The following is a 26,050-nucleotide window of genomic DNA, read 5'->3' as shown; positions in this document are numbered from 1 at the left end:
TTCACCACGGGGGCTGATGTTGTTTACAAAAATTAGCCGAATTTCACCATCTGGAGATACAGAAACTTTCGAATGGAAATAAATTTAAAATTTTTAGCAACAGCGTTTGTTTCGGTAGTCGTTGATCGCGAAAGTTTACCAAAAAGCGGCCGCAAGACTTCACTTTCTGCCAGCCACTGACGTCGCGAACTGACCCAGACTAACAGCAAAAACAACGCTATGACAACGATGGCAGCGGATCGAATGTTTATTTTAATTTCTTGCGCCGCAATCATCGTAACCGGGCTGGTGGCAGAAAGTGGCTGGGGAGCATTCTGTTCCACCGAAGCAAAGGAAATCGTTCGTCCTTCGCTGAAAGACGACTGTGAACGGGCGGCTGACAGTATTGGGCTATCTATCACGCAACCAAAGATGACGACCGCCAATTTGTTGGCCTGTGATTTCGAAGTTTTCGGTATTGTGCAAGGTAAGTGCGTTTTCATCGAACCGTTCAGTGAGTCGTTGATCCTCTTGTTTTCGTTCTTCTGCTACAGGTGTGTTCTTTCGTAAGGTAGGTAATATAAATAGACCCAAAGGATAGCGCTCTGGCAGTTCCTTACTCTTACCTATTGTAGTACACCCAGAAGCAGGCGTCCAGTCTGGGAGTGCGCGGTTGGTGCATGAACACCGCCGATGGCACCGTTAAGGGCCAGCTCGAGGGCGAAGAAAAACCATTCAACGAAATGTAAGTAGCGTCGTTAGCAACCGTCGCTAGGAAGTGGCTTTGTTTTGTGGTTCGCTAACTTATCATGGCACACTCTTTCTCCGCGTACCGTAGGAAATACTGGCTCCAAACGAAAGGAAGCCCTTCAAGCCGCATCGATAAAACAGTGTTTAACGTACCGAAGGAGATTACTAGTTACACATTCAAAGATTTCTCCATTCGTCGTTGAAATGGGTCGCAGCCAGTCAGTTTAATTGACAATTAATTTATTCACTTGTAGCATAGAGGAAGGCACAAACGGTAAACGAAGGTTCCAATGATTTGTCGCCCTGAACGGGTTGAACGATTTCCACTACGGATTACACACCTAATAAATGCACTTGAGTGAACGAGGTTCATTGTAATGGAAGCCCCCACGAGACAACGATGACCGGCGGCGCCCGCCTACTGCTTGTGGTCCTTGAGTGGATAGTGATCTTTGTGTTTCGCCACGTGTTCCTCCATTTCTCGCATTTGTTCCTTCAGATGTACCGGCATCTCTTGATATACGTCCTGGAACAGTTCGCGCCAATCCGGTTTCGGAATGCGTTCCGATTGGTTTATCTGTGACAACACCTGTTTCCGGGTCGCCTTGACATATTCATTCTCCTCCGCTTCGTTGAACCAGCCACGGCGAATCATGTAATGCTTCAGCTTGCTGATCGGATGCTCGACCGTGTTCCACACCTCCAGGTCTTCCGCCGGCCGGTACGCCGTGCTGTCGTCCGACGTCGAGTGATGTGAAATGCGGTAAGCCATAGCCTCCAGTACGATGGGCTTGTTCTCCCGCAGCACGTACTCGCGGGCCAGCTTCGTGGCGTTGTACGTTGCAAACACGTCTGTACCGTCGAACCGCAACGCCGCCATGCCGTAGCCGCTCGCTCGGCCCGCAATTCCATCTCCCCGGTATTGCTCCGTGGACGGTGTCGAGATGGCGAATCCATTGTTCCGACAAAAGAACATCACCGGACAGTCCAGTGTTGCGGCAAAGTTAAACGCCGCGTGAGTATCGCCTTCCGAGGCGGCACCTTCGCCAAAGTATGTCACCACGCACCGCTTATTATCCGGCTGCAACTTGAACGCGTACGCTGCCCCGGCCGCCTGCGGAATTTGGGTTCCCAGGGGCGAGGAAATAGTGACAAAGTTAAGCTTCCGCGAACCGTAGTGCACCGGCATCTGGCGTCCCTTGCCCTCATCTTCCGCGTTGCCGTAGCACTGATTGATAAAGTCCGAAATAGTGAAACCACGCCACACAAGGACTCCCGCTTCCCTGTACTGTCCGTACACCCAGTCCTCGGGGCTGAGGGCGGCAGCACTGCCGATGTGGCTTGCTTCTTCGCCGAAGTTTGTCATGTAGAACGAAATGCGACCCTGACGCTGCGACTCGTACAGGATCTTATCCATCGTGTTCAGGAGCACCATGTCGCGGAACATTTTGCGCACCGTCGCCTGATCGAGGTTGGGATCTTGGGACGCGTCGTCAATCACACCCTCGTTGTTCATCACGCGATAGATAGGGATCGGTTCGATGCTTTCCGGGAGGGATAATTTTGGAGTCGTCACGAAAGTGGCCTGGTCGGCACCGGGAAACCGAGCACCCGACGATGCTCTTGCGGGTTGCTGCTGTTGTGCGGCATTGCTCGAAAGGTGCTGTGAAAGGGTGGAGCGATTGAGGTATTGCTGCGCAGAACTGGTTCGCGCGATCGCAACTTACCTTTACCGATCGCGGGAAAGACGTTCGTTTGGCGAGAACACTACGCAGTGAGCGAACAAACGACATGATTTAAACCACAATGAATGCGTATTTTACAAGCAAGGCCAGATTCCGCTCCAAACGACCACTGATTACGTCAAACCACCTGCTGCGCTGTTGACAGGAATGATAAGAGCACGGTTGGTCGCGATCTTTCTTGCGATTGAAATTGGGCCTGACGACGACGTTAATTCACTTCGCGTGTTGATGGCACGCACACTTTCCGCGTGTAAACGACGAAACATGATCCGCGCGACACAACTACACACGTGAGCCAAGCGCTTAGGAAATTGCTAGAGGGCACAGTCACTGAATTGCGTAGGGGACAGGTTCAACGACGAAGCAGAGGTCACGATATTTAGTGATGGGAATTAGAAATTGCCAAATGGCCGTTCAATCACAAAATCTCGTTCAATTCGAGGCAACGGTTTCGTTGCAGGACCAAGTGACAGCAGCTGCTGCTGCTGTCAAAACGGTGGCTTGCAGTCAAAACAAACAACAGATTCGTCCGCGTACGAAGGGTATTTTTCGACGGAGTAGTTCCGTGATTCGGGATTCCGGCTTGATTTGCCTTCTTTTTATCATTACAAGGTAATTCCTGGCGCAACAGATCTGCTAAGTGTACAAATCCGTGAAGAAGGTATTATTGGGCATGTTTGCCAAACAGTACTCGCACAGAACCGTCGGAACGTGACGCTGCTCTTATCGGTGTACCTTCTTTTACCAAATTTCCATAACGAGCAATAATTTCGCTTATCAACAGCAACCCGCGCAGCAGGCAACTAGCGGCAGCAGCAGTATGGCATCACCTTCGCAAAACAGTGCCACATTGGGCACAGCTGGCACCACGACCTCATCGATAACGACCAACTCATCGAGTGGAGGCAATACAAAGTCCGGTTCCGGTAATGCTGCCAGCGGAACTTCTTCCGGTAGTGGTTCAGGTGATGGTGCCACCCAGCTGCTTACAAAGCCGCGCCTCCAGGAGCTGGTGCGTGAGATCGACCCAACGGAACAGCTGGACGAAGAGGTGGAAGAACTGCTGTTGCAGATTGCGGACGACTTTGTGGAGAACACGGTCAACGCGGCGTGTATGCTGGCGAAACATCGAAAAGTGCCGAAGGTGGAAGTGCGTGATGTACAGTTGCATTTAGGTACGGCTGGCAGGCGATGCTGCTTAACCTTCGATAGACAATGTTTCAATCTTTTCATTTTTCTTCTCTCTTGCCTCAACGTTTGCAGAGCGCAACTGGAACATGTGGATCCCCGGATTCGGTACGGACGAGTTGAGACCCTACAAGCGAGCCACGGTGACCGAGGCCCACAAACAGCGGCTTGCGCTAATAAGAAAGGCAATCAAAAAGTATTAGCACGTCCATTCACTAGCAATATCGATAATACTAATAATAATCATTCAAAATCGACACAACATCCCTCTGCTGCTGTACATTTACTGCCATCTTTGCGAATCCTTTTAAAATCGAGTAAAATGCTTTCCAACCCAACAAACGATGACTGGAATACGAGTATTATGTGGAAGGGAAAGAAATCGAAATGTTTATTGTTGGCTTCCCCGTTGGCGCGTACACAAGTGGTTAAAACGCTGGCCACATTCACAGTTCGGTTTTGCGTTCGATTTTCACGAGCTCCACCTCGAAGATTAGCACCGAGTTTGGTGGAATCTTTTCGCCGGCTCCCCGCTCTCCGTAGCCCAGTTCCGGCGGTATGACAAGCTTCCGCTTTTCACCCTCACACATGTTCAGCAGTCCTTGATCCCAACCTTTGATCACCTGGCCCATGCCAAGCGTGAACGTAAGTGGATCGCCCCGCGAAACGCTACTATCGAACTCGGTTCCATCCTCCAGTGTTCCCTGCAAATGATAAGGTATCCCAAAAGTTATTCGAGCGATGTTCCGATGTCGCCTTCAACGCGCTTTACCGTGTAGTGCATGTGCACCATGTCGCCCTTCTTTGTGCGCACGGTGCAATTATCGACACGCTTTTTAACACCGATCTTCAGCTTTCCGTCGCCGCTGGCGAGCTGGAAAAGGACAAATACGCCCAAACACAGAAGAAACACGCGGCACGTTCGCATCTTGTCTGATATTCGAAAGAAACAAAAATTGCTCAACTTTGGCTTGGCTTTGGTCGAAACAAACTTTCGGCAAAGCTGATTCAGAAAGAATCTGACAGTTGCCATGCCGGCAACCGAACGCAACAGTGATGGTCATTATAGTAGGCGATGGCGATATGGAGAATTTAAAATGTTATTCTTTAACGCTCCAAACCAAACCAATTATCACCCGCGAAAGAAGAAAATAAAAGTCCATTATGTTGGCTGTACTTGCAGCAACTTCCGTTGATTACTTATTATTGTAAAACCAAATAATACAAAACAGCATCACTTTTCCAATGCATTTATCATTCTCATTCATATCATAGTTCGATTGTGCGCGCTGTTTATCCTTACTGATTGTACCTCGTAGGCAGAAATAAACCGGTTCAATTTTTGTTTCCAGCATCGCGCTACATTATCTCTCGATCGATTTGCAAAACGAAAAATATGTACCGCCCGAAGGAATAAATTTTACATACCTTTTTTCGTCTGGTTCGTCCCTAAAGCTATGAATACACAATATCACCCTATAACGTACGGATAGTTCGGTATAGAATGTGTGGCTCGAGAGTGACCGAGAGCTTGCCTGTCCACTGCCCTAGCCCTAAAGCATGATCTTTATCGTCGCCCAATTGATTCCACCCTCTTCTGGCCCGTTAACACTTTCATCAAAGAAATGCTGCATTAATCTCTACGTAACTGTGAAACTATATTCTTGGCTATACGTATAAAAATATTTTTTCAATTCTATCTGTTCCCTTTTAAATCAATGCCTAACACGCGATTCCCACCGATTGGCTGCACACCCTGAATTCAGCGACGCTGTCCGAGCGCCCGGAACTTCATGGTTATGTGCTGGCGCCTTTTTTTATAATGTTTAGTGTGTGTATGTTTTTGGTGGGTAAATCAAAGTGCATCCGTCATTCGTACTGTTGCATCGAACAAATTTTCACATTTTTGGTGTAATGCACGCGCTTGCGAGTAACGTTTGTAAGTGTGCTTGCGGCGTTCACATTTCATTGCTTCTTTCCTTGATACTTAAGATTAAAGAATATTAAAAGAAACTTTGAATATCGAAACTTTATATTATATTAAACGAAACATTGAATATCAGTTCAAACAAGAAAATGCTACAAGTAGTAAGGGTGCAAATCCGATTGTAAATTGAGCAACAGATTAAACGTAATATGAACGAATAGAAAAAAAACCTAAATTGAAAACCACCGGAAGGCACTGAAGGACAAGTTCTGTAACAATCTCTACGTTATCGATCCAAACATGTTTCTCTCATGTGTGCGCAATGTCCACAGTCGTCATTTCAGGACCGCAACCACTGATCTACCCATTTTTTGGCTTCATTTTCGTGCAAATAGTGAATCTCGTTGCAATTCAGCATATATTTTTGGTGAACGTTCCTCGGGCAGAACGTTTAGCAACGTTCCATGAACGATTACTCATTTAAAATAATTTTTTTCCAGTTTCGAGAAATCGAAACCTTTTTTCTATTTTGCTCGCGCTTGAAGCAGCAATAATACTACCCCCGAAGTGTTGGCATTCAGCACACACAATGCCACCAAATGCGCGTACTGTTTTCAAATCACATAATAACCCACCCAGAACTGATTCTTTTCCGACTGATTGCTGAAGTCCATTTCATCCGTTCCACCTTTCTTCATCGGAATGTTCTTTCGTTTCATATCGAAAGTAAACTCAACGGCATGACGAATCGCGTCGGGCCCATTCTGGTGCCGTTATCGCCGCAGAGCAACAGACTAATCTACGCCCGCAAATCCTTGACTGCCTTCGATTGCGCTGATCAGTTTATGCTTCAGTTGGGTATAACTTTCATACGGCGGCAGATCTAGTCGATTAAAGCTACGAAAGAGAACGCAAATCTTTAGTAACGGAACGGTACTCTTCTTCCTCTGTATTACTTACCATGTGTGGGCCCGTGGAAAGTTGTTGACTGTGCCCCACTTTTCGATCGTAAACAGTTGTGGACCGTTCGAGCCGTACAGCTCCTTGAAGCCGTTCATCGGGACCCGCGACGTTCCGGTCACAAATTGCAGCAACCGGGCGCGCATTTCATTGTTGAACGTAAGCACCGCCCGCCAGAACCACAGCACGACCGCATGGTTCGCGTAGTAATCACCCTTGTACATCGTGTTTTTCTTCCAATCGTTCACGTCGATGCTCTGAATGCCGCACATCAGCAGTTCGAGTTCGTTCTCGTCGAAAATTTTAAGTAGATTAAGCGGAAGCAGCGAACTGACCCCTTCGAGGAACGCTTGCATCTGATCCTTAACGCGGGCCTCAAACTTCCAATCGATCACCAACCGAATGTACTCGTCCTTGTTGTCGTTCGTCACTTCCAGATCGGCACCGTTCGGTTTCAGGTCGTGCTGGTGCATCGCGCCCAACCGCTCGTCGTTCAGACTGAACGTTACGGCCAACGGGCTCGGATCGTTCTCCTTGATGTAGAGCAGCGAGTTGTAGTACTCCGTATCGACCGCCTCCATATCCTTTAGATCGATCGGCTTCTGGAGCATCATTTTGTAGAATGGCCGAATGAAGAACGCATCGAGCAGCTTACCGTGGTAGATGGCCATTCCGGCGATTCGGCCAATAAAGCTACAAAATAAAACAAATCACAGTGCGTTAGTGCGTTGTTCGGATGAAAGGCGACCGATGTGGCAGTACCGGAAGTAGTTGAGATGCTCCTCGTTGCACAGACCACTGTCCGGATTGATCTGCAGCGTATAGTTATCCATCGCCGAGTACTCAAACAGCCCATAGTACGGATTGAACATCTCCTTCGACAGCAGATAGAACCACTCACGTGCCAATCCACCGTAGTCGAGACCGGTCTCACCCTCAAACTCGACCCACAGCTTCGTCTTCAGCAGATCGGTCCTCGTGACCGAGTTAATCACCCGATACGAGTCCTCGAAGATCGAGGCCCGCTTCACCTTGATGTCGATCTTGTTCGGCACGTTGTTCGGCTTGTGGAGCTGGTTTTTGAAGAATTCATACTTTTGCTTATAGTCGCGCGAGTACGGCACTACCTGGCCGGCAATTTTCGGGTTCGAAAGTCGTGGATCATCCCACTGCGTGATGCGCGTGTTGTGATCGATAAAGAACGTGCGCCCATCGGTGTGGACCCGTTCCTCCCAGCCCTCGGGCAGCGGGCCCAGATTGTCGTCCGTTGAGCGCGAATCTTGCCCATTGCTGAGTGCTCCGTTGGCCGTTCCAGATCCGGCCGCACCGTTGGCAACTGAGCCGGGTGCATTAGGAATGGGGCTTGCGAGGCCGGTACGCGGATCGACCCAGGATGTCGTTTTGTGGATGTGATCAATGAAGAAAAGACGCCCGTTGGCCGCTGTCTGTACTGCCCAACCGGGTGGAAGACCTGCAGCACTAGGAGCTGGTGCTACAGCAGCAGCAGCAGCAGCAGTAGCAGCAGTTGAAGACGCAGTTCCGACTGTCGGAGGCGCACTCGAACTGCCCGACAGTGCCGGTGAGTCCGATCGCGATGCGTGCGCCGGAACGGTTCCAGCACTGCTGTTGGGTTGGCCACTTGGGGGGGAAGACATCCCGACTTCATTCGACTGCAATGGACAATGGGTTGAAATGTTGATAAAGATGATCAAGTGAACGCGGAATCTTAAAATATCTTCAATCAGATCAACAGCCAAAACCGTCCCTTTTTCCATTCATGCAAACCAAAATGTTAGTAAAACAACAAACGATTCAGGCTCCTTTGCGGGCGACACACATTCGCGGTACTCGGTTAGTGGGGCCAGCAAGCGAAGGAAAGATTTAGCAACGAGGGGTTAATAGAAGAATGAAAGATAGGAAAGTTGATGTGACCTTCACCTAGGACACCCCCAGGATGAGGGCAACGTAGAGAAAGGAATCGATGGATGAAAGAACAGTGGCCAGGCGCTAGTATAGAGAGTTGTTGTGAGCTGTGGCTGAAAATTTCGACTAAGCAGTTCTAGACACACCCAGTTCCACAGGCCCGTAGTGTAAACGTTTGACTTTACATGTTCATTTTCGAGTTCAGTGACGCGCGGAGGAGTGCTTTACTAGTTTAGTCTCTCGCAAGCAACGGACCATCGGACCATCAGTCCTGTTGTGGTTTTTGTGGCCGTTCAACATAAGCAACAGGGGCTGCGTTCGTGCCAAAACATTACTTTCCGTGGGCTTTCTTCCGAACGCCAGGACGGAAGGAAGGAAGTAAAGACCAACCTCTGGTGCGCTGGCCGAACTCTCATCTTCACCATCGTCACCATTGACCGGGGTGATGCTGCTGCTACGAACGGACACGGTGCTGCCGCCATTGGATTCGCTGCTCGCCGGAAGATCACCGTTTTCCGTGGGTCGTTCGCTACTCTCCTCGTTCGGGGTAGCCACGTCCGATGGCGCTAATAGACGTCGCGGCCTGGGCGTCGGTGTACCCGTTGGACTAGAGCGTGCCGGAGGAGGTGGTGGTGGTGCAGGACGCGTCGGGCGGCTGGTGCTGGCGATTGATGTGTTCGACGTCGACGGCGATAGCTGGGAGCCGCCTTCGTTCCGCCCTGAAGCGGACGGGCTGAGGCTGACCGTCGAATTGTTTAACGATCGGTCAGCGAGCGGTGGGAGCGGAGAGCCTCCTGCCGGCGCAGCTGCACTGCCAGTGCCACCAACTTCCGAAGTAATACTGACACTGTCCGCCTACGGAGAACGGCCGGCGTGGCGCAGGGTGTGAAATAAGGAGCAAATGCGAATGCGCTTTCGATGAGTATGGGCGAGGGAAGGCAATGGTATCGTTTTACGGTGCACATCTAGTGGCACACTAATATTTACACTTGACCACCGATCGTCGTCCTTAGGACTTAGGCAGAACAGCAACTTGAGACCAAATATGTCAATTTAAATAACTACAGCCTTCGTAGTTTGAAGGAACCAACAACTGATGACCGCAAATTGAAGTACCCTCAAGAAATAAAGAACCTCAAAAGGCATCTCCCGGCCTTAGAAAGTGGATCGTGACAAGACGCGATTGGTTTTGTCCAAATAATCACACAATTTCTCATCACAAAAGAGTAAACATCGGAACAGGATGCAACTTTAAACCCACTTCGGTAGCATCGGGAAGAGAGAGAGCACCACTTACCAGCTGGCTGCTGTTGTTGCCATTGTCCGGAACGTTGCTGATATGAAACCGTCGCTGAAATGCGGCCACCATTTCGTTCAGCCCCGGTTGAGCGTACAGAATGCTGGGCCGCTCCCACTGGGTGGTCCGGGCAATGTGGTTCACGTAGTACGTCCTGCCGACCGGATCCTGTCGCACCTCCCAGCCCGGTGGCAGTGGTTCCGGTTGCTGTTGCCGCTCATGGTAGTGGTGCTGTTGCAGCTGATGCAAATTTGGCCCCGCCGCCTGCGATGGCGCCGTCGTTAGAACGGGTGTGCTGGCCGCTGCAGGTGACGACGTTCGATCACCGCTGCTCACCGGGGACCAGGCCGTTCCGGCCGCTTGGGCGGCACTGGCACTTCCACCTCCAAATGTTCGCACAACGAGCGGATCATCGTCGCGCATGATCGCATGGTAGAGGACGAGCGAACCGCGCACTTTGGTCCCGCGCAAACTGGACTGCCGCTTGGAGCGCAGCGGATACGTTTTGAACGCGATCGTTCGGCCCTCCTGTTCACGCGGCAAGTTGATCAGCGTCAGATCGACCAGCCCCATGAAGCCATCGCGCGTGAGGCGATTTTCGTCAAACACCTGCAGCACAAGCTTGTGTTCGTTCGGTTTGACTCGAAGTATAAACTCTTCGTCCCAAATCGGATTTAGCGTCTGTTTTTTTCCCGGCGTGGCGTAGGGGAAAAAGAAGGGAAACGTTACCGGTTTGAACCAGACACGGACGGTGGCAATGTTTTCTTACTCACCCTTCGCTTCGTTTTGGTCACCACCTGAGTTACGTTAACGTCGCCGGTGATCGTGTTCTGCTCGATCTTCACGTATGGATCGCTGTAGCCGAAGATGTCCTTTTTGGCGAGTGAATTCGCCGACAGCACTTTGATTCGCACGTAGCAGACATCTTCGTCGTTCTGGAGAAAAGGGAGAGTAAACAAACCGTCGTAGGCGCTAATCGTTGATAGGTGAAGAGCAAATTATGGACGTTGAGTGGCAAAGACACCCAATCAAAGCAACCTGCCGCCAATTGCAACCCCGATTGCGTTGCAAAAAAAGTTTTTATCAAAAAAGGGTTCAATCTACGTCATTACTTTTGCCGCGAGTGCATTGTGGGTTGCCTTTCCGCTAGGACTCGGACAGAATCGTAGCAACATGCAAGGCTACATACAAAAAAAAAATGAAGCAACCAATCGAACAAAACTGTCCATTCATACCATCGTCGGTCCCGGTCCTCGTGTCATCGCTTCGTGGTAGCTTCCGACAGCTAAGCCGACTTCGATTAGACAACACGAAGCGTAGAAGAAACGATTTCAATATCCACCCCGCGGCAGACACGCAGCACTTTTTTCAATTTTTCGGCCGCGTCCACGTCCGTCTAGCGCACGCTAATTATCGCCGTTGCCCTTCAAGATCGCGGCGGACCATCTTTTGGGTAGCGTCGTTCGAAAGTGAAACACAAATTGTCTATAACCACACGCGGCCCTCCTAATGGGGAAACAACAGATGCTCGAAGACACCCAACCACGTCTCGATTTTATCGACTGCCGACTGACTGTGCGGTGAAGGAGAATTTGCGTTCCGTCGACGGTTGATGACGGGTGGCGCTGCCACTGATGGTGTGGTGGTGTAATCAGGTTCCTTCGTTAGACGGGCGCAACCGACGACGCGCTCGCTCGCATCACACCGCGGAAAAATGAACGACGGAAACACACCGAAAAAAAACCACCAAACGGCCAGCCGCGCCAGCCAGCTTATCAGTGATAATGAAGCGCTGATAAGTACCAAGTGAAGGTGAAGGAGGAGATTCGCCTGGTGATGGATTCCCTTGCGGCGCGAAAGAAAAAAAAAACGAGCGTTCGGGGGAGAAAGGATCATCCAACTAGCGGCCGGCCCGCAGGGACGGGATTTGGAACCGGCGCGCATCGTATCGAATCACGCCGGCATCAATACCAGTGCGCTGGGTGTTTGTTAGATAAACAGTACAGCAGCACAAACGGGGTGCTTTGGCCTCGCGAAATTCCCTATCACGTTCGCGCTGGTACCGTGGCATTGAAGGCCGAGCTGGGTAAGAGATAACAAACAATATGGTATCGGTGCGGCCGACCGGTAGTCGATGGATAATTACAAAATTGTGAATATTCGTGAAACCCCAATCCGCATATCGTCATTTCGAGCGTGTGTGCAGTAGTACTATTGGTCGAAACTCGTGACCAGAAGATGACCGATTCCGGAAGTTTTATTTACTGCAAACGCACACCAGCTCAATCGGGTGATGTCGTTTGGGTGCTAAGACCCTCGCACACGATAAGACTGTGTGCGGAAAGTCCACAAAACTCCTCTCCGCCCTCGGTGGTGGGTAAATATCTTAAGCTCTTTGGCACTGATATTGATTGCGGTGTTAATCTGAGGTGGTTGGGTCTGAAAAGTACATGCACCCGGTGGTCAGTGCGAGAGCTGCCGTTGAATCGAGTGCCGGTGTGCGATCGCGAGCGATAGTGAAGTGATCGAGCTTGGGGTAGGACAAGCGCGCCAGATTCGACGCCCCGGATCAACCGGATACTTGTACCAGCCGATGGTATTGTGTGAACTAATTCGTATACCGGATGATGGAAAGAAGAAATCATTCAGTTACGATCGACACGCGATCATCTCAAAAATAATTTGCTTTTGCAAAAAATATAGCGGATTGCAGTTGACTGTGTGTGTTTGTTAATTGCCATTTTGTGGCCATCCACAAAGCATGCACATTAAAGTCGTTATGTTAATGGTCTTGTCATTACCGAACTGATTATCAATTCTCACAAGGAATCCGCTCCGCTTTAAGATAAGTTTTTTCCTACTAGACTATTCGCAGACTCATCACCGCGAACACAAACGCCGGGCGGCGAGTTGGCGAAGAAACTCCGATCACTGATGCGGCTGGTTAAAAATAAGTACACAACAAGAGCGCAAGCAGAACGACGATAAAGCTAACAATCGGCAAACGTCGGTTTTTGAGAGCCAAGTGGCCACACAGCAATGATAACAGCGGGGTAATTGGTGACCCATCTGCTTCACGGATGACTGTCAACGCATCGGCCTCGCACGGAACCATTACCGCGGCACACCGGACTCTTTCTTATCAGCGCATCAGTCGCTTTTCCGTGGCGATGTTCCTACACAGGTTTGGCTAAAGAAAAATGAAAAGTTTATCCCACAGTTTTTGTGACGCGCCTCGGGCGACGAGATTTCTTTGTCCAGGATGAAGGAAATGAGTTGACATTCGGGGATCGGTGATCGGTGTTGGAAAAGAAGATCGTCCTTGAGCCAAAAGTCTACAAGCAGAACCTAAGCCCCCCCGCTGGCCCGTTTCTTCGGTCAGTGTTCTACTTACGGCCGTAAAGAGTGATCCTCGTGGCGTATGGGAAGCTGGCGTTGGGGTCGAGCCATAGTTGTTGGAGTTGCCCACCGATTGCGCCCTGCGGCGGGGCGGCCGCTGCGGTGTCATCAGCGAACCGATCGGCGATGGCGTTGCGTTCGACAGGAGCGTTGAGCTGCGGATGTGCGATCACATCGCCCGACGGGGCGGCTTTGGGCGAACTACCGCTGGGCGACTGCGTTCTGCGAAGAAGCGATTCCGAACCTTTCTCCTTCGCACTGGGGTTTTCTCGTTCGCCTTATTAGCTTACACCGCTCGAGTTTGTCATCGGATCGGCATGGGTGGATGGAACTGGTTTCCGATTGGCCCACGGGCCCCCCTATTGCTCTTCCGTCCGTCCGTCCGATTACCTGGGGAGCATACTCCGCACCCAGTAGGCTCCGAGGGCAGTGTGTTAAAGCATGCAATGATTAGCCTGCTACGATGATGACGCAGGGAAGGAAAATGAATTTTCTTCACGCTCTCGCACAGGAACCGCCGCAGTCACCACTACCGCGAGAGGGGCAGAACACTTGAATGCACTTCTTTCGCTGCACACACTGCACTCATGGCAACATACGCAACAACTTCTACTCCACGCCCCGTGTTCTCTGGTGCCAGCACTTCTTTCCGGATGGTTGACACGGCGACGCAAGTTGCGACGAACTTTACGGCCTTCTTCGAGCTATCAATGAATCACACACAGCACAGGACACGAAAGTGTGTGGATTTTGCACACACAACGCAAACGCAGAAAACGAAACACACAATTTAACAACAACGCAGGCTACGGTGCCCGGCGCTATGGCCGTAGTTTTACCGCGACCCACCGACGACCGGAAGTGGATATGTAAATTGTCGCAAACTCTAGGCGCTGTGCAGCAATTTTCTTTATTCCTGTGTTCCGCACGGGGATTCCGTTCTCAATTTTCAACCCGTTCTCTCCGCTGATTCCGCAGACGGCCGTTGTCGCCTGACAGCTGATGCGAGGCAACTAAGGTTGCTACAAAATGCGGTAGGCCCAGCGTTAGTTGTGCGAAAGTTGTCTCTGATTATTTATTAAAATAAAATCCTACAAAGTTCAATTAATCGGGGACAATGGGAAAATGTTTTCCGCGTCCGAAATTGCCGATATTCGACAAAAGAACCATTCAAACTGTGACGAGCTTAACGCGCCATCCGACAATAACAAACCTTCGTTGAGTTTTGCCACTGTTGTTGTTCACTTTTCCGCCTCGTATCGTTCAGTACGAATCATTCCGTTAGCAAGTGGTTGCTCGTTGCAGAACAAATCCATTTGAAAATGGATGTGTTGCTTGTTCTAAAACAAAATCTAACCGAGTTTTTGCGCTCCGAAGGCTACCCATCAGGGTTTGCTATCAAATTTCTCGATCGAAACCTCGGCCAAGCGGGGGACGTGCTGATTAAGCACGGAAGCGTCACGGAGCTGCTGCTGAACGTGAATCGACTGCTGCAGGAAAGTATCGAGTGGCCGATGCCGATTGAGCGCGTTTCGCTCGCCGGCAACGCTGCACAAATTTGGTTCCAGCGAGCCGTAGCCTATCGCTGGGGCATAAAATGGCGCCAAAGTGGCGAACACGCGCAATCCGACGCTACCGTACGACCAACAATCTGCCTCAACGAATCACTCAACGACCACGAACCGCCGCTCTCGATGAGGGAATTTCGTGAAAACGCGTTGAGAAAAGTTCTCAGGAATTGCTTCATCCACAACGGGTACCAGCTGGTAGCGGAGCAGGATCTGAAGCAGGACAACGTAACGCAGGCCAACGTAACGCAGATCGACATAGTTCATAGGATAAATAAAATGAAACGTACAACCGAGTGCGGGGAGCGGAAAATTGAGATCCTGTGCGGCCCGGTCCTGCTCGGTCCGGATATACCCGACGCGGCACAGTACATCGCTCGGCGCTCCAACGATATGCAGCTGATCGCGCAACACAAGTATGGCTTAGGTCGGCATCAAGTGGACAAACTACAACCCACCATCGCTAGCTTGGGGCGTTCGGCGGCCATCGTTGATGTGCTCCAGTCAAGGCATTCCAATACGATTGATATGCGCCACGGGACGGCCGGCAGTGCTTTGCAGTCGTCCAGCAAGGGAGCGTCTTTCATACTGTACAACTACGCTCGGTTGGCCGCGCTGTTCACGAAGTACGCGCGATTCCAGCAAATCAACGGCTACCCGGAACTGCCTCCGATTGACGAGGTCGATTTCACGTTGCTCACCGAGCCGGAGGAATGGCAACTGTTCTACGTGTACGTCATCGGACTTCCGGCCATTTTGCGATACACGCTCGGCAACGGCCAGCTGGAAAACCTCGGACCGCACCGGTTGCTGGAGTTTACGACGAGGCTGGTTTCTTGCCTTAGCAAATACTACCGCCAAACGCGCATCATAACCGAGAATCGGCCGAAACTGCTTCCGGTCATGATGGCCCGGATGCATCTGCTGAGAAGCGTGTACGACACACTGGACATTTTGCTGCAACTCATTGACTTGGAACCGGTCCGGGAAATGTAAAACATGTACATTCTAAACGATTAGAATAAACCCAGACACATCGTTTGGTGCTGTTTTGAGGCGTTTTGTTCGCTTCTTTTTTTATTTACGCTGCTCTCTTTTTCCGGATCTGGGGTTTCGTGTGTGGGCGGGATTTCGTCGGGATCAGGTCACTGTCTGGGATTTTGATGGGCTCAGAAATGGTTTGTGTGTTGTGATCGTTTGCTTTCGTTGTCACTATTTAAAAGAAAAACATAAAATTCGTCCGTGCCGGGATCAGGCCGTCAAGCCGAATTGGCGGGTTTGGTGGATAAAACCAATATCATGGAGTATCAAGGCCTGGAAGATCGGTGGCCAGTGGCCGTTTCCGTTTAATCGTCCTTTTGTCGGTGTATCGGAATGACGAACTTATCGAACGGGCTCGCGTAGATAAGTTCGGACTGATTGAAGTACTTCGTCGGTATGCCGATGTTGCACAGGTACAGCCGGCCGCAGGCATCGTCCTGGATGCCGCTTATCGGCAGGATCGGCAAGATGGAGCATTTGATCGGCACCCCTTGGATCCCGGTGACGGGTGGATCGATGGCCAGCACCGGCGCCCGACTATCGGTGATCCATTTACGCAGGGCCAGACTCGGACTCGGGTTACTGGCGGCCAAAATCACGAGATCACACGCCGACAACTCTGCGGAAGAGTAACATGTTAGTACGCGATACAAGGACGGTCCCCATGCGCTTCACACCTACCGCTAATCTGATCCGTGAACTTGTTTCCGGTCGATTTGTACAGCTTCAGCTCAGTATTGTCCTCCGAAAGGACCGTCCGGGCGGTATTGAAACAGCAGACCGTCGTTTGCAGTCCGTGGCTGGCGAGCAGGCGGGCCGTGGTGTAGCCAACGTCACTGAGCCGTTCCTCCTCGCTATACGAGGTCCGAACTGTCGAATTGAAGCTGGCCGCAAACTTGTCCACTCCAAACTTGGTGAAACGCGGCGCCTCATCTATGATAATCACAATCTTCGGCCACTGGTGCTGGTTGTTGGGCGTGAGACGCCTCGAACCGCCCAGCAGCTGCAGCGTTAGCTCGGTGGCACCGCGTGCTAAAAAGTCGTTCTGCCGTTCGCGTGTCAAACCGTCGCGCTCGGCATTGTACTCGATCCAGGTGCGCACCCGATCCGGTACGGTCGGAATCACGACCCCTTCGTCGGTCGCGTACTCCCGCATTTCGCTGAGTATCTTCTTCGTCGGGCAAACCATCTCGATCGGCCGGTACTGGGCCGGTGTCGAGGCCAGCACATTCTCATCGTGCCGATACTTGGTTTTGGTGACGGAGCTCGGTGGCTGGCGCTTTGCACTCTCCGACGCTTTCGTTTGAATCGCATCGATCTCATTCCAGATCGCCTGCTTATCGAACAGGGCAAGATTTTTCTCAAAATCAAACTCCTCGTCCATCACAACCGGATCATCGTCCGGCGAGCCAAACGTGCTGTCCTTGGCAAGATTCTTTCGACTGCGGCCCGCCTTACCGCCGTTGGTGCCGTTCTTCTTACTGTTGAAGCTGCCTCCTTCGATGGCCCCGGGTCGTCCGTTGCCATGGTAACCGAAGGAAACGGAGCTCAGCGGGACGGACGCTGGCGTTGTCGTCTTCACCGCTCTGGCCCCACCACTGATGTCGATCGGGGTGCTGGTACTTTTGCTTGATCCTTGTCCTTGGCCATTTTCGCTTCTTACCTGCGTGTTCGCACCGTTATTCGAAAGCTTGGCAATGGCGGGAGATTTCGTGGTCTGTTTCAATGTACCGACGAGGCCGTTCAGTTGCTGTTTGCCCTGGTTGTTGGATAGTTTCAGTTCGTCAAACTGGTCGTCGAGCGACGTGGTCATGCCAGTGTTGGCCACCACGATCGCTTTCGACGGTATGCTCGGAACGTTGCTGCACGCGATGAGATCAAATTTGAGGATGTCGCGCGAGCTGAGCGTCACCTCGACGTTGTTCTGCTTCAGCGGAATACCATTGCGGACGGCCTTCGTGATGACCACCTCGCTTGGCGTTACCCGCTTGATGATGCCCTGGAAAATGCCGATATCATTTCGACAATGGATCGAGACCGATTTTCCGACCCATTTTTCCGCCATCATGCTCGTAACACTCCTTCCACGGTCGGCAAGACGAGCAGGCCGTTCCCGTTGCTGTTCTTGTTGATGTGGAAAAGCGCCACCAAAACAATTATGAAGACGGAACCCGACCAAGCAAAACAAACGGGCAATGCACTATTCGTACGCACACGCGACAGTCCAGCGAAGGTACGCCTTACGAAATAAGTTAATTCAAACAAGTAAAAAAAAGAACTTAAATAAAGAAAATCACTCGCACGATCTGATGAAACTTAAACTAAGTTTCTGTTGCGTCTTTCGGCGGGCACAGAATAGTTGAGAAACGCGAATTGTGTTAGCAACGCCAGCAAACAAAATGATTCGCGAATGTTTTTTGTTGTTGTCGCTCCGTTCGGCGCCTACTTTAGTCGAGTTTTATAACACTCGCAGTACTTTCAGCATTATTTTTCACTTCGAATTTTACTTTCTAGCCTTAACAATTTAATATTTGGGTTCGCCACTCCGCCACAGCAAAATTATTATTATTATTATTATTATTATTATTCGTGGTTTCGTTAAGTTTTGCCAGACGTTTGACAGCTCAACAGCTCAACGTTGCTAGACAGTAGCTAAGTGTTCGTCAGGATTCAAAATAGACGTTTAAAAATATCAAATGAGTGTTTTGGACGAAGTTATTCCGATTAATCTGTGATATCAACAATGCTCTGCGAGTAAACCCCTTTATTATTCAACTGCAAGCTTCACAACGCCATGAACTATCAACAGAATGCGTTTTCTTCATAGAATGGTAGATCGTTTGGCAAGGATCTGAGACAGAATTTGTGCTATCAAACAAGTATTATTCAATTTCATTCGTAACAAAGTTTGATGGTTCAAGTAAATATTCCTCAGTCTTCATCTAAATTTAAAACAGCCTTTCTGAGTCGTAAAGTGCTAAAGCAATCCAATGAACCCGATAATATTTGATTACCATTCAGAACGCGGTTTGCACTGAAACAGTTCTTGAACAATGGTGCTTTTTGGTCGTATGCAACCCGTGTAACCGGGAACACGATGAGCGTTTACTTATTCTGCTGCCCATCTGCTCTCAAGCTACGGGTTGATGGGCTGATGTCATCGTGGTCAGTTCGGTGAGAAGTACACGAGGCGCAAAGGAGCATTACTTAACCATTCTCCGCATGCACTCACTTCCTCAGTCACGTTTCTTGTGTTGTAGGACTTTTTTGGATAATTTGTTGATTTTTCACTCCAATCTACCGTTGCAGTGGCAGTGCTCTGAATTTAATTGCCCACTTTCAAGGCGTACGATCAACGGAAGCACGATGGCAGGGTTTGACACCGTTGACTAAATCAGGAAGTTTGGTGCGTTCGGTAAAAGAAACTTACGTACCATCTGTGCATACAAAAGCACTTTTTCAGCGCGTACCCGTACCCGGAACCGGAACGCGTTGGATTTGGAAAACCTAAAAACCCTTGTTCGGTGTTTGATACAGTTGAACCCATACTTCGTGGAATGTTTTGTAATGGGTTACAATGGTTGAAGTTAGGAAACATAGCCTAAAAAGTAAAGGAACTATAAGCAGAATTGCCTGCAAAAACTCGAAGGAACAAGCAGATTTTTACCGAAGCATGTGAGTGCGATCGTGGAGTACAATAAAATGCTGACCATTGGCTCGCTTGTTGCCGATAATTTTATTACTACTTTGTGCATACCGTTCACCAAGCGTACAATATTTATTACACCTGATGATGATGACGGCTTTCGTTCTTCCAACACAAATCCGCGGACATTACGCGGCGACCACGCCCATGGCACGACAAAAACAGGGGGGCGAATGATACTTTTTATTTGTTCGCGATTGTCCGCGACGGGCTTTTTAGTTTTGCTGTTGTTTTGTTGCCCCACAATCGCTTATGTCTGGCGTTCTTTGCGTGCTTTTTGCATGTTTCTTTTAGAGTGAAGGAGTTTTTCAAATTACCCAGCAATATAAACAATCTAATTAGAATGAAGGGATGGCGAATAAAACAAGGACATCGTGCTTTACCTGTTTAAGTAGAACCTTCAGAACCGCCATTTTATGCAGACACCATGGATTAAAGAGGTAAATCAAATGAATTATAATGGGCAAAATTGGTTTGCTTTGGTTTGATCGATCGATTCATTACATTTAGAACATGCACTTCAGCATTTGGCAAACACTTTGCAGCGTTCACGTCTTTATTCAGCTGACCAGATTGGCAACAGTTTCGAAACAATGATTGTTGATGCTTTTAAGTCGCAAGCCCGTTTACCGGACGTGCGCCGGACGAAATGAAGCAACCGGCGTTGCACTTAACCACCGTTCGGGAGTGTGATCGTGACTTTTTCGACCGCATGATCGATCGATCGGTTGATCGACTGGCAGCTCCACCAGCGGAAGCTGCAACACCGCCAGAAGCCTAATGTACCATATTAAGTATCGCATGGTGAAATATTTGGACGCCGGGTTTGGGAAGACGGTCTCGAGGACTAGAATTTGCTTGCCACTGATAACGCGAAACTCGGTTTGGGGCCACATTGTCCGCCGCGGCCGGTTTAATAATGGGAGGAGTATGGGGAAAACCTCGTCCCGTGCGGATCTTGCCAATGTTCGGACCGAACTCTGCGCCACTTCGCGATCGCCCTGGTGTGGGGCTGCTTACTCGATCGCGCACGAATCGCTGGTTGTCTCGCTCTACCGGTGGAGCAGCCACGCGAGCTCATCAGTGCCAGCTACTGATTGGATGCCTGTGGGCAGCACTCTGGAGACTGGTGATCCAAGCTATGTCCACACACCCACACATACAGCCAGCCGGTCGCTGGTGTTGGTGAAGTTAGTAAGCGATCCGATCCTCCGGTAACGCGACATAACCGGCAACCGCGGCGTGTTCGTCGTGCTCGAACTGCGAGCTTCGGGCACACGGAACGGCCGATGATCGAATCAGTGCGTTGCTCGATCGCCTTGGATGTAGTTCGCGGGCTACGTTTGGAGTTGGTTGACGATCCGGTTGGCCCTTTGGAAACAGACAACCCGTGGGTACGATCGCGATTGTGCGCGCGTTTTTGAACCAGGACAGCAGGACACGTTGGGTGCCAGCTTTGGACGACCGCAATGTAACCGGCAGCGTTGATTGTTGTGCTCTATTGTTCGTGTGAGTTGTTAGTGTTAGTGATAAAGAGCTCGAGCAGTGATTAGATGAAAACATTCCCCGGGTGTAAGCCCGATCGATTTCGTAATCTTAATTCCTTAACTTATATTTAAGCTTCATCGCGCTCCAAAGTCGATTTATTGCAAAGTCTGCATCCACCATCGTGCCTAGAGATTAGACTTTGCCCCCAAAAAAAAACCTCGATGACGTCTGCCGTGCGTGCGACGCCGTGCCGCGCCGATCCGGCACCGGGCCAATAGAACCTTTTGTGACCAAACAAACAACGAGCAGCGAGTGAAAAAAGAGAAAAGCAATAACAACAGTGGCGGCAAACCGGACCAAGTGTGCGGCCACTAGGAGTCGAAGTGAAGTAGGAAGAAGAAAAAAAAGAAGGAAAACAAACGGAAGAAAATCCGGCACAGCACCGTGTACCCAAATGTTGACCGTTGTGATTAGTACTAAATTAGCGAGTGAAATTAGAGCAACGCGGAGGGAATGAGTGCGCGCGAAATATAGGCTCCTTCTTTCCCTCCATCTCTCGCTCTCTCTCTCTCTCTCTCGGTTCCAGTGCCGGTCTAAGCCAGTGCCGGTGACTGCATTTTTCGTCGCACTTTTCGGTTTGGACAGCAAACGGTAAAGCAGCCCCGATCGATATCGCACTCAAGCGGTGCGTCGAGTGACAAAAGTGACAAATGTGCGGCAAAATGTGAAGCCCATCCGTGGGGAAGATAAGGTGAAGAATCCGAAAGCTGTATTCTGTAACAGATCAACACGGAAGTGGAGTTTGGGCAATCGTTTTGAGTTTTGGTGTGCACGTTCAAACAATTGAGCGATGTGTGTAGGCTACTCTAATTTGCTTTTGATCTTTCACCATTCATCCTTCGTAATGGTGTTCATCCTTCGGACGGAAATTCGTAAAATCAAAATGGATTAAAGATACTGTGAAAGTCTAAGCGAGCGCACACAAGTGACTTCAATGCGTAGCGTACGCAAAGAAGGCGACGAACCCCTCACATCGAACCGACATTAAGATCTTGCTTGTGGTGATCTTGGTGTAAGCAGATCTGGTTTGTGTGAACTATTGTTGTTTCATGCTCCGGCGTGTCCGGCGTGTGGTGGATCTATGGCAGTGGGACTGTTGGTGAGAAGTTCGCACATTGGTGACAACATTTACAGCGGAACTAAGACAATTGCTGAAAGTGTTGGACGATTGGACGCTTTTTGGCACCATTTTCCGGACTAGTTGCTGTTAATTTTACACAACCTGTACAGAAACAATGAGCTCATCAGCTCCGGTACATAAGGAGATCGGAGGACGAAAACAATATTTTGGACTGCTTACTCTTCATCAAATAGAAAATTTGTTAAATTTGTATACGTAGTCGTACACAGAAATGCGAGGACTCTGGCTGTGAGGAACCCCCGACGGGTTTCCGTCCATTCGCCAGTGCATCGTTTCCATCATCACAAACATCTATTGCTCGTGACACCGAGCGTGGTGTAAACTTTGTTCGCTGCTCTCTCTCTGTCTCTCTATCTCTCTTCTTGAGATGCATCGTTTTGTCGCTCATTTCCCGCGCTCATTTGGCACCGTGATGGAATTCTTCAGATAGCTTAGCATCGCCTGATTTGGTCGCCGCGGAAAAGGCAAAAAGAGTGAAACGCGTAGCTCGAACCGAACGCAGCAGCACGTCGGGTGTGCATTGTTGCTATCAACCGCGCTGCACCGATGGCGGTGGCGCATGCGATAGAGAGCGGTACAGTAAGGCTCGCTCGGTATCAGGCATCAAGGGCATTAGCATCAAGATAGCGCGATCGAGGACCAAGCGTCTAGCGACCACGTTCCGGTAGGCACTGGGCTGGCTGTACCGAAATACCGGGGGCGGCCGGTGGAAGCGGCCGGTTGCAAATAGTTGCGAGAATCGATAAGCTTCCTGCTGTGACCCGATTATCAGTTACAAGAGCCTTCGGTAGGGCCTCGGTTGTTGTTGGCTCGATTGTTCGGGGGCAGCTGAATTGCTGAGTGTTACGGAGTGGGTACGGGGTACGTGGCGCATTGTTGTCTTCGCCTACCGGATCACCTTCTCTCTGGGTGTCTCTCTCATTGATAGACATTAGCCTATGTCATGCCGTTTTATGTTCATTCCTGTGAGAAAGGTTCCCCCTGAGTGTTACAACGTCGCAGGAGTATTAAAGTGACATTAAATTAAATTTAAGGTTCATTATATTGATTAGGTTTTCCGTAATTTGTTTGGATGATCAAAACTAGTTACAATTTCCAAACACAATTAATGAAAGTAGAAGCTTTTCTCTCTCTATACAGCTATAACTAGAGCCCGGTGGAATGCAAATCGGCTTTCGAAGCCAACGATACGGCGGGCGATTGAACGAGATCATAACAAAATCTGGCACACCGGGTAGCGATCGCGACAATCGTCGATCGATATTCGTTTAGTGCGCAAAATAAAAGCAGCAAATCCCGGAACATGCCACCGACAGGCGTTCCAGTTTTCATAAGCCACCGGAACGTAACGGCAAAGGACCCCAAAGGGTGGTACACGGCTCCCCGTGCTCCCCGCGCGCACGTTACTGCCAGCCGCACCGAGCCAGAACAATGTCTTGTTCGAGATTTTTATTTTGTGTACATAATATTTGTGAAAATTCACCTCCACCGACCGGCCGACCGTGGTGACCGCCGCGAGTCCTTGAAACCTCGGACATGGGGCAGCGCTTTTCCCTCCCTTCGTCTATTTTATTCGACGCCATGTTTTGGTCCGTTGTTGTCAAGTTCCTGGTCCGGCCAGCGTCGTCCCCGTCGTCGTCGCCGAAATGTGTCGTCAATTGTTGTGGCACAAAACTGGGCGGCAGAATGTGTTTGTGTTTGTGGTCGGTTGTGGCTGGTTGTACTTTATTTTTATTGTTATCGAAAGGGTCGTCTTAATTTCGCCCACCAGTGGGGGCGAGATCCGTACCGTGCCGAAGAAGCCCAGAAGCCGCCCCGGCCCCCATTCCCATTCCCAGTGCAGTGCACATTCCCCGCTTAGGGTCTGGTGACTTGTCTGGTTCTGTTGCATGTTTTGCGTGCCTCTCGTTGCGGTCCGCGCCCCGCCACCGGATGACACGGCCTGGAAGAATAGCTCTGCGGCTCCCGGTGCCGCAGCGCGGTTCTGAAGCAGCCCTCCAGGGAAGAGCCCAGAAGCCGCGGAGCCTGCGGGGGCAAAATTTATTTTATTGAAATGGGAGAACCGCGAATGATTTCTTTTGTTCTGGACAATCGGCAATATTTCAAGCGCAGCGCAACATAAAGCCATCCCATGTTTGGGTGGGGTCCCACCGGGGTGGGCCCCCACCGGGCCCTTCATGTTATCCTTTCCTTTTAGGAACGGTCGGGTTTGTTTCGTTTTGTCGTTTTTTTTCTCCTCCTTGGCCAGTTTTGCATTTGATTTCGCCACTTTCGCCGAGTCCTGTTAGGCTGCGTCCGAGGCCCGGTGACTTGAACGGCGCTTGAACGGAAAAGCGGGTGGCGAGATGTTTGATTGGTGAGAAGAAAAACGATACGGAGTGCGATACGCGGGGCCCGTCCGATCGGGCGAGATCGTCGTCGGCGACGCCGTAACGCGAAACCTTTGTTTTGTGTGTTTATTTATTTATTTATTTCTCCGACTGCTCGGGGCTTTCACCGGGTCGGGATTTTCTCGCCGCGGATCTTATCCCGCCCGGATCGGATCCTCGATCGATGAGAGGGCTCGTTTGCACCGGGCTCGGACCCCCGCGGTGATATATGGGCAGGCGCCATTTGCTACTATGTTGAGACGCGGCCCCGTTGGTTCGCTTTATTCAGCGCCGTTTGTTGTGTTGTGGTGTAGTGTACGTTCTTTTTGTGTTGTTGTACCACGCCGCACGGACGGGCGATCGGCTAGATGATCTGGATGAGATAGAGAATGGAAAGTTCTCAGAAGTTCTATTCTTTGTGCGCTAAACGATTACGCTCGTCGCCTGCTGCTGGCCACCGAAGTAGACGGCGATCGCGATCATAAATTACATTGAAAGAAATATGCTGCCAGGCAGGCATTAAGCATATTATTATCAAATTGGCCAACGTGCAACGGGACGAAACGTTCACTATCAAGCTGGAGCGGATCTACGTGGACATCGCTGCGGCGAGCTACCTGATCAGAATTTCCCAGGATTATGATTTTCCATGCTCACGTCTTCGGTTGTATATTATTAGCCGTGCCTTCGACCCGCCCAGGGACCTGAGGCGGGCCCAGCACACCAACTCACCGCTCCTAATAAAGCCCAAAAGCACAAAGCACAGGCAATCGCGCCGATCGGAGCACGTGAAGCCGGACAGCGGGCAAGATCGCGAGGCCAAATAATCAGACCCAAGAACCGGGGAGCAGATAGTCCAGAACCAAGGCTAAGGAGTTCTGGACCCATCTGGAACGGGCCGGACCGGCCAGATCGTAATGGAGCAGCATTCTAGTTCTCAAGCTTCTTGTATTGCTTCACCTATTACTTTTAATTTGAGCTCACGAACATATGCGCGGGCCAGTAATAAACAAAACGACTGTCGCACGATTTCTGTGGCCCTCTCTCTCTGTCTCTCTCTCTCTCGCTCGCTCGTTCCGGTCGGGCGGGTCGTGTCCGGTCCGTGGACGGAACCGTATGGAAATATTTGTGAAAATATTTACCCGTCGACAGCGACACAATGCGAGCGACAAAATGGGCCGTGCAATGCGAAATTCTTCCAATTCCCGTACTCGGCCCGGATCGGTGGCTCGGGTTAAGCGACACTCGGGCGGGGACTGGCCGAGCTCCGGTCCGGTAAACGGGGCCATACTATTATGAGAGCAAGTGGTGCGAAAGTGTATAAATCCATACATTGACACAGAAAGCCGGGCGGAGCCTGGCGGAACCTGGCGGAGCCTGGTGGAGGTCTGACGGAGCCTGGCGGTCACGCGGATGTCACGATAAGCGCCACCGTTTGGGGCAGGCGTGGGACCAGGTCTCCGTTTTTTTTCTGCCTTCCCGGAGCCGTGGTCGATCGTGGCCGTTTGG

At 50.4% G+C, this 26,050-nt stretch overlaps 7 protein-coding genes across 7 annotated transcripts; 3 read left to right on the top strand and 4 right to left on the bottom strand.

Annotated features, from left to right (window-relative positions):
• The first annotated feature begins 132 nt into the window (after positions 1–132).
• LOC128275549 (acylphosphatase-2-like) lies at positions 133–1,939 on the top strand. Its single transcript, XM_053014092.1, has 4 exons — positions 133–466; positions 534–550; positions 615–724; positions 818–1,939. Exons 1-4 carry the CDS (start codon positions 220–222, stop codon positions 930–932), a joined length of 489 nt encoding a protein of 162 aa, XP_052870052.1. The 5' UTR covers positions 133–219; the 3' UTR covers positions 933–1,939.
• Positions 959–2,630, bottom strand: LOC128275548 (2-oxoisovalerate dehydrogenase subunit alpha, mitochondrial). The gene is made up of 2 exons (XM_053014091.1): positions 2,457–2,630; positions 959–2,392 (listed from the first exon to the last, which is right to left on the bottom strand). The coding sequence occupies exons 1-2, from the start codon at positions 2,520–2,522 to the stop codon at positions 1,148–1,150; spliced, it is 1,311 nt and encodes a 436-aa protein (XP_052870051.1). The 5' UTR covers positions 2,523–2,630; the 3' UTR covers positions 959–1,147.
• A 598-nt stretch (positions 2,631–3,228) lies between these two features.
• On the top strand, positions 3,229–3,995 carry LOC128273138 (transcription initiation factor TFIID subunit 12; the record flags this gene model as incomplete). The annotated part of the gene is made up of 2 exons (XM_053011058.1): positions 3,229–3,649; positions 3,738–3,995. Coding segments are annotated over 2 exons (549 nt in total), but the record flags the coding sequence as incomplete, so codon positions are not given.
• Positions 3,996–4,036: 41 nt separating this feature from the next.
• Positions 4,037–4,659, bottom strand: LOC128273989 (peptidyl-prolyl cis-trans isomerase FKBP2). The gene is made up of 2 exons (XM_053012070.1): positions 4,435–4,659; positions 4,037–4,366 (listed from the first exon to the last, which is right to left on the bottom strand). The coding sequence occupies exons 1-2, from the start codon at positions 4,588–4,590 to the stop codon at positions 4,109–4,111; spliced, it is 414 nt and encodes a 137-aa protein (XP_052868030.1). The 5' UTR covers positions 4,591–4,659; the 3' UTR covers positions 4,037–4,108.
• Positions 4,660–5,748: 1,089 nt separating this feature from the next.
• LOC128269839 (E3 ubiquitin-protein ligase Nedd-4-like) lies at positions 5,749–13,406 on the bottom strand. Its single transcript, XM_053007244.1, has 7 exons — positions 13,164–13,406; positions 10,543–10,704; positions 9,770–10,450; positions 8,863–9,327; positions 7,312–8,219; positions 6,550–7,242; positions 5,749–6,486 (listed from the first exon to the last, which is right to left on the bottom strand). Exons 1-7 carry the CDS (start codon positions 13,275–13,277, stop codon positions 6,384–6,386), a joined length of 3,126 nt encoding a protein of 1,041 aa, XP_052863204.1. The 5' UTR covers positions 13,278–13,406; the 3' UTR covers positions 5,749–6,383.
• Positions 13,407–14,490: 1,084 nt separating this feature from the next.
• LOC128273494 (DALR anticodon-binding domain-containing protein 3) lies at positions 14,491–15,754 on the top strand. Its single transcript, XM_053011465.1, has one exon. It carries the CDS (start codon positions 14,491–14,493, stop codon positions 15,730–15,732), a length of 1,242 nt encoding a protein of 413 aa, XP_052867425.1. The 3' UTR covers positions 15,733–15,754.
• Positions 15,755–15,828: 74 nt separating this feature from the next.
• On the bottom strand, positions 15,829–17,842 carry LOC128272901 (enhancer of mRNA-decapping protein 3). Its single transcript, XM_053010786.1, has 3 exons — positions 17,455–17,842; positions 16,459–17,340; positions 15,829–16,396 (listed from the first exon to the last, which is right to left on the bottom strand). The coding sequence occupies exons 1-3, from the start codon at positions 17,840–17,842 to the stop codon at positions 16,083–16,085; spliced, it is 1,584 nt and encodes a 527-aa protein (XP_052866746.1). The 3' UTR covers positions 15,829–16,082.
• Between the last annotated feature and the right edge of the window lie 8,208 nt (positions 17,843–26,050).

Source organism: Anopheles cruzii, chromosome 3 (genome assembly GCF_943734635.1).
Source record: "Anopheles cruzii chromosome 3, idAnoCruzAS_RS32_06, whole genome shotgun sequence".
NCBI lineage: Eukaryota > Metazoa > Arthropoda > Insecta > Diptera > Culicidae > Anopheles > Anopheles cruzii.
This window is presented reverse-complemented; position numbering and strand designations above follow the sequence as displayed.

Coding starts and splice junctions, on each gene's coding strand:
- LOC128275549 (XM_053014092.1), top strand. CDS start 220: ATGACAACGATGGCAGCGGATCGAATGTTTATTTTAATTTCTTGCGCC. Junction 725..817: donor GAAAAACCATTCAACGAAAT/GTAAGTAGCGTC, acceptor CGCGTACCGTAG/GAAATACTGGCTCCAAACGA.
- LOC128275548 (XM_053014091.1), bottom strand. CDS start 2,522: ATGTCGTTTGTTCGCTCACTGCGTAGTGTTCTCGCCAAACGAACGTCT. Junction 2,393..2,456: donor CTTTCCCGCGATCGGTAAAG/GTAAGTTGCGAT, acceptor ACCCTTTCACAG/CACCTTTCGAGCAATGCCGC.
- LOC128273989 (XM_053012070.1), bottom strand. CDS start 4,590: ATGCGAACGTGCCGCGTGTTTCTTCTGTGTTTGGGCGTATTTGTCCTT. Junction 4,367..4,434: donor TGGTGCACATGCACTACACG/GTAAAGCGCGTT, acceptor TATCATTTGCAG/GGAACACTGGAGGATGGAAC.
- LOC128269839 (XM_053007244.1), bottom strand. CDS start 13,277: ATGACACCGCAGCGGCCGCCCCGCCGCAGGGCGCAATCGGTGGGCAAC. Junction 10,705..13,163: donor GAGGATCACTCTTTACGGCC/GTAAGTAGAACA, acceptor CCTTTTCTCCAG/AACGACGAAGATGTCTGCTA. Junction 6,487..6,549: donor TTTCCACGGGCCCACACATG/GTAAGTAATACA, acceptor TCTCTTTCGTAG/CTTTAATCGACTAGATCTGC.
- LOC128273494 (XM_053011465.1), top strand. CDS start 14,491: ATGGATGTGTTGCTTGTTCTAAAACAAAATCTAACCGAGTTTTTGCGC.
- LOC128272901 (XM_053010786.1), bottom strand. CDS start 17,842: ATGGCGGAAAAATGGGTCGGAAAATCGGTCTCGATCCATTGTCGAAAT. Junction 17,341..17,454: donor TGCCAAGCTTTCGAATAACG/GTGCGAACACGC, acceptor CGACAACGCCAG/CGTCCGTCCCGCTGAGCTCC. Junction 16,397..16,458: donor GTTCACGGATCAGATTAGCG/GTAGGTGTGAAG, acceptor ACTCTTCCGCAG/AGTTGTCGGCGTGTGATCTC.